At 38.9% G+C, this 11032-nt stretch overlaps 1 protein-coding gene across 1 annotated transcript in view; it reads right to left on the reverse strand.

Annotated features, from left to right (window-relative positions):
- The window catches only part of LOC122813889 (zinc finger protein 79-like), a 135946-nt gene extending 129986 nt beyond the window's left edge, over positions 1–5960 (reverse strand). The window contains exon 1 of the mRNA XM_044086431.1: positions 5484–5960. Within this exon, the coding sequence (XP_043942366.1) occupies positions 5484–5726 (243 nt within the window). The 5' untranslated portion in view covers positions 5727–5960. The remainder of the gene's footprint in view (positions 1–5483) is intronic.
- Between the last annotated feature and the right edge of the window lie 5072 nt (positions 5961–11032).

Here is an 11032-nt window from a genome sequence, read left to right on the forward strand (position 1 = left end):
CAACAATTCCTCATCTCTCTTTTCAACCTGTTCCCACTTCACTAATTCATAAACTTCTCCTCAAACTTAAACCATGGTCATGTTCCTTAGACAACCTTCCACCAGAATACTTACAACTTGCTGTAGACTCCATTGCCTTTCCAATTAGCATCCTTATTAACGAATCCATCTCTGAATCCTACATCCCAACCCTCTGGAAAAAAAATATCATAACCCCTTTACACAAAGGAGGGAAATCCACCAAATTTACAAACTATAGACCCATCTCCACCCTCTCACCACTTTCCAAACTACTCGAAAAATGTATACATATTCAATTACTTACCACCTTACCCATTATAATCTACTTACACCCACCCAGCATGGCTTCATGCCATCCCACAGTACCATAACAGCTCTTATGTCTTTCACAGACCTAGTTAATAAGTCTAGGGAGTCCAACCTACACATATCCATTATACTGTTAGACCTGTCAAAGGCCTTTGACACGGTTTCATACAAAAAAACTACTCCAGCAACTGACAACAGTAGGTTGCTCACCAACCTCCACACAATGTTTTAGTAGTTACTTAACCAATAGACAACAGTGTGTAAAATGGTTAGGCTGCCTATCACAGTACCAAACTAACAAAACAGGACTTCCACAGGGGTCCATCCTAGGACCCCTCCTCTTTAATATATTCATTAATAACCTTCACACAATCTGTCATCATAGCACATTAACTCAATAAGCCGATGATTCAACCATTATCACCTCCTCTGCCAATATCCCCCCTGATCTACTGAAAAAAACACAGAGAACATTTACCTCCATAGAGTCATGGTTAAACAGCGCATAACTATTGGTTAATCCTAACAAAACCAAACTGTTACTTTTTTCTCCCAAAACCAACATACCAGACTTCAAAATATACTCCCATAACAATACCAAGATTGAAATTGTTAATAATGCCAAATTATTACTAGTCACCATAGATGACAAGCTCTCATGTGACCAACACATCCTTAATGCCCCAAAAAATCTCCCTTCAAACTAGGAACTTTCTACAGACAAAAACAATTCCTGGACCCAAGCTCTAAAAAAACATCTGGCAAATATCCCCTCCCTTCTCTATGGCGCTCCCATATTCACTAACCTGCATGCCTCTCTCAAAACTAAACTTCAGTCTTGTTACTATAAAACTGCAAAATTCACCACTAATTCACCCTACTGTACCCATCACTGCAAGGAACTAAACTGGATGGTATTCCCCCATTATCTCAACTACCTACAGCTAACTACAGCACATAAAATAATACATAAGCCTGATAGCTGTCCAGTCTTAAAAAGCATCCTCCACACCTACTGTCCCACTCGAAATCTCCGCTCAAATAATGAGCTACTTACAGATGTATACAAACCTATAAAAAGAGCTGGTTAGTGTCTCTATTCCTATGCCATAGCTAAGCACTGGAACAACCTCCCAAATAACATTACCGGAATTGAACAGCCCAAAAATTTCAAGCTCACACTAAAGAACTACCTCTACAACTCTTGGACCTGTCCTTGCCAGACTTAACACTCACCCCATCACCACCTCCCCCCACCACTTCATCACTACCTTTCCTTAAACGTCCCACCAACCTTCCTACTTCAACTCCCAACTCTCTGAACACCACATGCTAACACATATAAGCTTCCTCCTATCTATTGCACTTCACTCAAACCTCTCCGTCTCTTCTAATATTATTCCTATAAAGTATTTAATCCATTTATTTATTTATTTATTTATTTTACATTTGTTGACCAGGATAGTCCGACTGGATTCATGTCCATTTTCAGCGGAGGCCCAGGGAGAAAAGCTCCAAGGGTAAGCAGATACAATAAAAACAATGAAAACACATTACAAATATGGTATGACAAAGAATACATAAGCAAACATGAATAGACAAGTTCGACAAGTTAGAGTTTCCCCACTAATCCCTACTAGACATTCTGTCTTAACTAATTCTTTGTGTGATACATACGTGTAAGATATATACCCTTTAAATTGATGCATTGAAATATTGTATTCTATAAACTATCTGATTGCATCTTGAAGCAATGTTATGATCTCTCTTGTATCTAATGTATTGTATCATTCTACTTTATTATCTGTTAATGTCTGTACTGGAGCTTTTCTTCCCAGGCCTCCGCTGAAAATGGGTCCCTTGACCCAGTTGGACTTTCCCGGTTACCAAATGTCAATAAATAAATAAATAAATAAAATTAGGATAGCAGATTTGAGACTATTGCATTGTTTTACCAAGTTGCGGAAAACCTTCACCATCAGCCTTGTTTTATAATGTTACATCACCAACGTTTATGGTACCTTCTCCTTCATTGCTTCTGTAACAGCTCTTATCAAAAACAAAGAAATAGACTGCCTCCAGTACTGACCCAGTACTGATCCATGTGAAACTCAACTCACGACCATCCTTTCTTTGGACTGTAGACCATTTCATATAACCCTCTATTGCCTTGAACTTTGTTACTATTTTACCAATGTTACTTCCGAGGGACTCATTCCACGTCATTGTAATTTCTTCACTATTCCAACAATTGGGATGCCCGTTTAAGTTCCCCACTAAAAGAATACAGGACATAAATAACATGTCCTGTGCAAATCACCTCAAAGCCCTATACCTGTATCGTATTGTATAGAAGTCTATGCCTGGCATACAAAGCATTGTCAGACCCCACTTTGATAGACCCCCCTGCATATCCACAAAGCAAGCAGCACCAGAAATACCCATTCTAAAGACTTAAACCTTGCCTGTGACATAAATAGTACCTGCTGGCAAGACAGTGTCCCAGGGACTACTTCTTCTCCGGAACAGGCTTCCCACTTATGGAAAGCACAGTTTCTCCCCAACACAATTCAAGTGTAACCTGGTCAACTAGATGGGGAACCAGAAACTCACCCCTGGTTTACCACCTATGTATCTAAAGCACACAGGCAACCTATAATGATTCACCTCCCAGACTCCTGCTTACACCACCAAGGGTACTGGAATTTGTCAGAGTTTAGGATGCATGGCTAGGCTTAAAAAGGCCTCAGCGGTCATTAGCCTAGTACACACCTATGAACCTACTGTGGTGTAGCATATTGCATGCCTTTCTAAAAAAAAATCTAAGCAGGCCATGTCCACAGCCCCTTTTTTTCTAATGTCCTGGTTATCCAGTCAAGGAACTGTAATAGGCTGTGTCCGGCATGAATTTAGGAATTCAAGTTGTCTTGGAATATCTGTACCAAACAAAACTTCCTTTACAAATATGGCCCCATGAACTTTTCCCACTATCTAAGCTACTACACAATTACTATCAGACTGCAAAAAAGCTTCTTCCCATTCCTCACTTTATATATTGTACATTATATATACACATATTTATATTTATATAACACATGCACAAAAACACACATACATGCATATACATATATACACACCTGCACACATACATAATACAGACATGCACACACACATATATGTGATTACATCGTGGATCTTAGACATGCTAAATGGCCAATACACAAATGATGAAGAACAACAACATCGCAAAAACCTGTAGATCGGAAAAGAAAATGTTATTTTCTGATCTACAGTCCGTAACCTTACCTAACGTTCAAATCAAATTTGTCTGAATAGTGGTAGTGTAATGAAAAGAGTTTTTCTTGAAGTGCATAGTTAGGGGTAAGGGAAGGGGTACGAGAGCACACACTACTATGGCAGAGACAGGATTTACACCTTGCTGCACCTTAGTAATGTAGGCAAACCCTGCCCCCAACATAAGTTAAAACGAGTCAGGGACAAATCTCAACAGACTCAGGGACATATCCCAAAATAATTAGGGACAATCAGGGATAATTTTAAAATATTATTACGATTAGCCTGAGACACTGACAGAATAAGAGAATGTGAATTAATATACATACACTAAACCTAAACCCTTAACTAACCCCTAAAGTAACCCCCCAACACACACACACACACACACACACACACACACACACACACACACACACACACACACACACACACACACACACACACACATGCACACAAATGCACTACCACTTACCTTTATCAACAAAGGACACAGTTTGCTGAACTGGAATTCATTTAATCTGCCAATCACACAAGCTGACCTGCACTACACTTTGGTAATTAAAGTGTTTGAAAAAAATGTAGTGCAGTGACAAATAGATAGACAGACAATTTATTAGTATATCACAAAATATCAGTGGCTCCCTACATTGACTAACATTTTGTTGTTTCATAGACAAGTATGAAAGTTCAATAAAAAGTCGGGTGGGGATTGCCCCTGAAACTCAAATATACCAACTCAGTTATTGCACAGTAGTGAAAAAAAGAGAAACTTCATTAACGCCACTATTAGCAGACATCACACAAAATCACCTCTATTATACAATGACATGGGAATCAACCAAACTAGCTGGCAACTCCCATTTTGACAAAAGCAACATTTTTACAAAACCATCATCACCCACATATTTTGAATATATGTCAGGAGAAGGTCTTTCACAATGCAAAAACAATATGGCAGTTATTATTCACGGTAATAAAGGTCTATATTCTTAATGTGGCAATGTTGTAGAACAGTACCTCCCCGGGTGCGCAGTAGCAAGTCCTGGCTAAACACTGCCTGCCACCAAACATCTATTACTTGTTCGAGTAATGAATGAATATTCATGTTGATGTCTTCACCAGCCACATGAATATTCATTGGGTATTCAGCATGTTAGATCAATGGGTACTACAATTACTTAAGGCTATAGAAATAGCACTATAACTCCAAGTAATTTTTTTTAATGTTTTTGCAGGGTGTTAAGCCTCTCTGCAGCCCCTACACCCGCTGCAAATTAAATATACCAACTCTGAGATCACGCTACATTGAGGAAAATGGTAAAGAAGTTCCCATTCTATGCTGTACTGGGATCTCCATTCCAAACTTTTGAAGTTTCAAAACTTTGATCATACGGTCCTGACCACAGGAATTTCGAAGTCCTGATACTTCGATCATCTGATAGTGATCCCTTACACTGAACACCTGCAAAATTTAATTCATTGAACACTCACAAATTTACGTGGGTGATTGACAGATAGGTAAATCAACAACCAAGGTATGCTTGCTGTCACTGTCAAATCTTCATGGCAGTCAATCATGCATCAATTGCATACAGCATCACAGCCATTTCGCATGTCAAGTCAGACAAGGCACACCCACTTCTGCGCAGACCGACCAGGGAGGTACTGTTCTACAGCAATGCCCTTAATGTTCCAGCATATAAATGGAAAACTGGATATTTCTACAGTCATTAAGTACTGATAAAATAATTTAGAAATACAGACTTCCAAGAATATTTAGGGGAAAAAAACAATGTCAGTGCAACCATTATAGAGAATTTGTTACTTAATGTTATTCATCAAGCAGCATTTCTTACCTTGTAGACACTGAGTGCCTCACGCAGGGACACAAAACTGTGCCTGGAATGTTTGGGGACACACAGGACACAGACAAAGGCCTCATCCTCCTGGCAGAACAGCTCCAGTCTCCGTCTGTGCTCCCCACAGCACTGCTCTGCTCTCTCATTTGTAGCACACAGATTCTGCTTTTCTGATTTCTCCCTGTAGTCTGCGTCCTGTATTCTGTGCCCCAGCTTCAGTATTGGAGATCTTTGAAGCATTACGAACCAGTAATCACTTCACTGTGTAGCTTTTAGTGTAATGTTTCTGTCTGCATTCAAAACAAGAAGGTTTTTTTGTTTGTATCAAATCCTTTTAACAGAAGACTGGCAGGACTTACCCACAACCCACAATCACTATTGCTTCAGGCAATCAGAGAAAATAAACAGCAGTGTACAAAACTCAGCAAGCATGCTGCAAACAGTAACAGATTTTTTTTCTTTTCACAAGTTTAATTTTTCAGAACACAGGAAGTAGTAGAATGTATGATGAAGGGACCGCCTCTTTTAAAGGGGCAACATACACAGATCTTTATTCCAATATCAAAATGCTTTTCACTTCTATGATTTCACTTCATAAAACAAGTTTTAATTTAGGTATTCCATTTTTCACAGCTCTAGCATTTTTTCTCAAAAGACAAATTTAAACATTGTTAAGGAAACTTAAAAAGATGATCAGAAGGAAAGAAAAGAAAAGTATATCTCCGTGCCAAACTTTCTGACATATTTAATTTCTCTCAGCTTCTTCATTCTGCTTCTCCTCAGACACTGTTAGGACTAATATAAGCAACAACAAGAACCAATAGTGAGTCCCAGCTCTACCTTCCAAAATGGTAAAATTTATTCAGCTCAAACGAATCTCTAAACAATGAAGCTCTTAAAATTTCAGAATATATACAACATGAAGCAATGAATCAATTATACAATCAAACAATTAAAAAAGTATACTACACATTTAAAGTCACAGTTTTAAATAAGACTTTGCCAATTACATTCTCTATTCATACCATATGGGTGCAAAGTGCCATATTTCATAATTAAAATAGATTCCTTCTGTCTCAATATATTCTATTCTATATTTTTTCTCAAAAGACAAATTTAAACATTGTTAAGGAAACTTAAAAAGATGATCAGAAGGAAAGAAAAGAAAAGTATATCTCCGTGCCAAACTTTCTGACATATTTAATTTCTCTCAGCTTCTTCATTCTGCTTCTCCTCAGACACTGTTAGGACTAATGTTGCTCTCATATTTATGGAAGAAAGCCTACCAAAAGGCACTTTATTTCTGCCAGAATAAAATATAATGTCAATAGCTATAAACTTTGAAAACTAAGTGTAACAGCTTGGAGAAAGCGTTTGTCATGCTGTTATTGCCTGTTTCAGTGTGATACTGATTTGGATTGGGGACTTTTTGCCCCATAAATAATTAATAATTGAACAAAAACGTGATGGGATATAGACGAAGCAAGTATTAACAAGAACTTCCAATAAACTCAAAGTCAGTTCCAACGAATTTATTCCAAATAGATATCCACAGATAAGCGCTTTCGCTATGTAAGCTTCCCCAGATCTGTTTTTTTTAGATCTGAGGAAGCTTACATAGCGAAAGCGCTTATCTGTGGATATCTATTTGGAATACATTAGTTGGAACTGACTTTGAGTTTATTGGAAGTTCTTGTTAATACTTGCTTCGTTTATATCCCATCACGTTTTTGTTCAATTATTTATTTTGTTGTCTGGGATAATAGCGTTTACCTGATTCAGCAGCGGCCGTGGTAATTTTTCCATAAATAATTAAGTCATTTTGCAAGGTACTTTATACCACACGGCAGCTTAGCGCAGCCACCCCTCACTCAGTAGGTCATCACTCCTTGAGACCTGATAGTGCCATGACATCAGGGAGGTGAATTATTACGGGTTTTTCTTCAGCTGGAATCCGAAGCTATAACAATTTAATGTACATACAAAGCTTAAGTGGTAATGTTCTGTAACAGTGTAATCAGGCAAGTATTCCCCTCTCTCTCACTTTGAATTCATTTATATAAGCAAGCTGCATTGTTTGGTTAAAAAAATATATATACGGAAATAATTTGCAACTATTTCTTCTACATCTGTCCCCAAGGAAATAACGTCAGTTTAAGTGAAAGTAGTGTCCTTCTACAGGGGAATCAGCCTTGTATTCCCATCTTCCCCTACTTTGAATTCATCTATTAAAAACCTGCTGATTACTAAATAAAATATCATAAAAGTTAAGTTGTAAATGTCTGCCATACCTGCCAACCTCATAGCACAAGAATTCCAGACAAAGTAAAAAATAATGGAAGTCAAAATCCCAAAACTGGGGACAGCTTTAAACTATTGCACTTATGAATTTAGAAAGTTGCTGTAATAACAGGTTTTGCACTAACATAAATTTTCTGAAGGTTATGAAGTCTGAAACTCAAATAGCTGTCATTATTTAGTGTCTTCAATCTCAATGATTTGTCCGGAAATCTACACATTTTATGAAGAACATGCCGAAAATATGAAGCCAAAACTTGGACGATCTATCAAATTCTGCACAGTTGGGATGCATGCTGTCTGCCCCATGTCTGTCCTAAATGAGAGAATCGCAATTTAATAAAAGCAGTTTATATGCCATGTCCTTCTACAGTGGAATCAGGCTTGTATTCCTACACACACACACACACACACACACACACACACACACACACACACACACACACACACACACACACACACACATACACACACACACTTTGGACCTACCAAGAGCTGTAGCTAAGTCATCTGCTGCCCTTAGCTGTTCCTCAGATTAGTGGCCTCCTCAACCCAGAGTTGAGAACTAAAAAAACACAAAATGCCTGCTGTGGTTGCCAACACATAATATACTGACCTCACAAATGCAGTATCAGCATCTCTATAAGAAACTGCTGTGTGACCTTTGGCTTCTTGTAGCACCCCATTGCGTGCTGCTGATTGTGCCCCCTGACAGCCTGCACTGAAGGCTGATATCACCTTTGCCTCACCCTAGTTATGACTCTTATTTTACCTAAGTAAGCACACAAGCCCCATTGTTTAGTAAATTATAAAAAGAAAAATCTGTGGTATCCCTCAAATTCTTAGAAAACCCAGTGTTCAACCTATACTGGGTGAAAAACAAACCAAGCAGAAACTTCGCAGTGTGGAGGATGTGAAGTCCACTCCTTGAAATATGTTACGCACCTAGTTCACTAATAAAAATCAAACTTTAAAATATATACTTCAAAATAATAAAATAAAATAGTTGGTAGTCCACAGCTGAGTTGAGAAAGGAATATCAGTTATTGAACACACAAACAAGTGATCCTAGCTGAGTACAACGAAAAGCATTAAAGACATTCATTATTTATATATAATCAGGTTATTTGGAACAAGGGAGTAGTTACAAAAGGTGGCTCTGTTAAGACCAATACAAGCATTTAACTCATTCCTTTAACCAAGTCCCCCTTCCACCTTAACACCATAGTGTAAAACTGATGCTGTGCTACCTTGGAACTGGAACTAGTGGAGTGCTGGCCACAGGTAGAGGTGACTGGCAATTGCATAAAATAGAATGTTCTGGGGTAAATGTGTACACATGTTTTTGGAACAGTTTATTTGATAGTGCTTTTAGCAGTTCACTGATGGTTTGTTAGCAAAATGTGTCATTTGCCTGTTCTTTTGGGGGTGGGGGAGCCAAGTTCCATTTCTGCGTTGCCACAAACAAAATTGTCTGCACAGACGTTTGCTTTGCTATTCTTAATCTCCTTGTTTTGGATCCAACTTTGCTTTGTTTGTGACCATAATATCTTACAACCACATAAATCCTTTTTTTATATTTGAATATCTTGACTCTTTTATGTTTCCCAAGTGGGTAATAATGAAATAATACCTTTTATGTGTTATATCTAAGTAGGACTTTTATTTATGTGATACTTGTGTATGATCCTTCTTTTGTGTTTTATGTCACCTACGACTATGGCAACCAGGTGTCTCAATCCCCACAACCCCCACTTCAGTGACCCTGAGAATGAAGTCATTGTGGAAGCCTTTAGATGACATGGTGCCTTTCTGCTTAAGACAGGACATGTGGGATATGTCTGGCAAAATGCAAATTTTACAGTAGATAGTACATAATGTAAATGCAATAGGTGGCCAGAGCACAACATATGATCAGGTGCATCATAGGGCCACTGGCAAGATTTCATCTTCCCACAGGAGAGCAGCTGCAGTTGCCTGTGAACGGATGGCTATGGGGGGCTGCTACAGAGCCACCACTGACACCACATGAAGAGTTCCTGCCCACTGACAGGGATCCAAAGAGCTCAGTGGAAAGTGTACAGCAGTATGTGATTGATGTTGGTGCTACTCATTCAGAGAGGACAAATATGTCCCAGAAGGATCTTCCAGGTATGTAACTATCTCAATTGCTAAATACTTATTGTATAGTAAAATATTGATAGCAATACTTAAGTTCTAATTAACATAATTTTTGGGGGGGGATAGCTGCTGATTAATACAGTTAACACATTCTATTTGATTACACATGGACTTGGGGTGGACGTATCATCCAAGGTTTTTGTTAAAAGTATCTATAAAGGGCAAAATGTTTTAACCCTGTGTGTTACTGTTAATTGTGATGATGGTGTCCTTACCTTTTGCTTAACTTCTTCCAGGACTATCCTCCATAGGAACCACAGGATTATCTGCACATGGTAAGCTAAACATTTTTATGTCAGTATTGATGAGCAGTTCAAAGAAATATTTATTTTATCCATATGTGTGATGTGGGTGTCACAACTATTGTGTGTATTGCTGTACTGTCCGTAATAGTGGCACCACTGTTAGTTTGTTAGCATATATTGGTAGTGTGGGTATTAATTTCTGAAGGTGACATTCAGCCATCCCCTGTAATTCCATCAGACATAGCCAGTAGGCCTACGCCAATCCATTCCAGTGAGACCTCACATACTGGACAGGTGGAAGGTGAGAATCTCGATCAGGGTAGTGTGGATATGGTGGCTTCTTTGCCTGTTGACTATGTCCATAGCCAAAGTGTGGGAGAGGTGCCATGCAGGAGGTTTGTTGGGATGCTTAGAGGAGGCATGCTGTTCATCCTACACCTAATCCAGGTGTATCTTCCCGTGTCACTAGATGTATGTGTTGGCCATCATAGAGACGCAGGCATGTTCAAATAGGTCCTCCAAAGAAATGTTTAGGGTTGTAGATGTGGCACAGGCTGACATGCATGACTGAATCCACCATGTTGCCGATTCAGGCAGACATTAGTCACATTCAGGTTGCAGCAGTGCATCTGACCATGGTGTGGATGTACCAGTGCAACTCTTGGCAGAGCCAGTTCTCGTGGTCGGGTACGACAACAATGAACTGCCAATTCTACTATGCATGCCTCCACCAGTCCAACATACCAGGACATAGAGCTAGCACAGAGCTTTGCTGTGTTCTTGCAGACACTCAGACACCAGTTTCACAGACACACACACACA

Source organism: Protopterus annectens, chromosome 10.part0 (assembly GCF_019279795.1).
Source record: "Protopterus annectens isolate FY-2018-M chromosome 10.part0, PAN1.0, whole genome shotgun sequence".
NCBI lineage: Eukaryota > Metazoa > Chordata > Ceratodontiformes > Protopteridae > Protopterus > Protopterus annectens.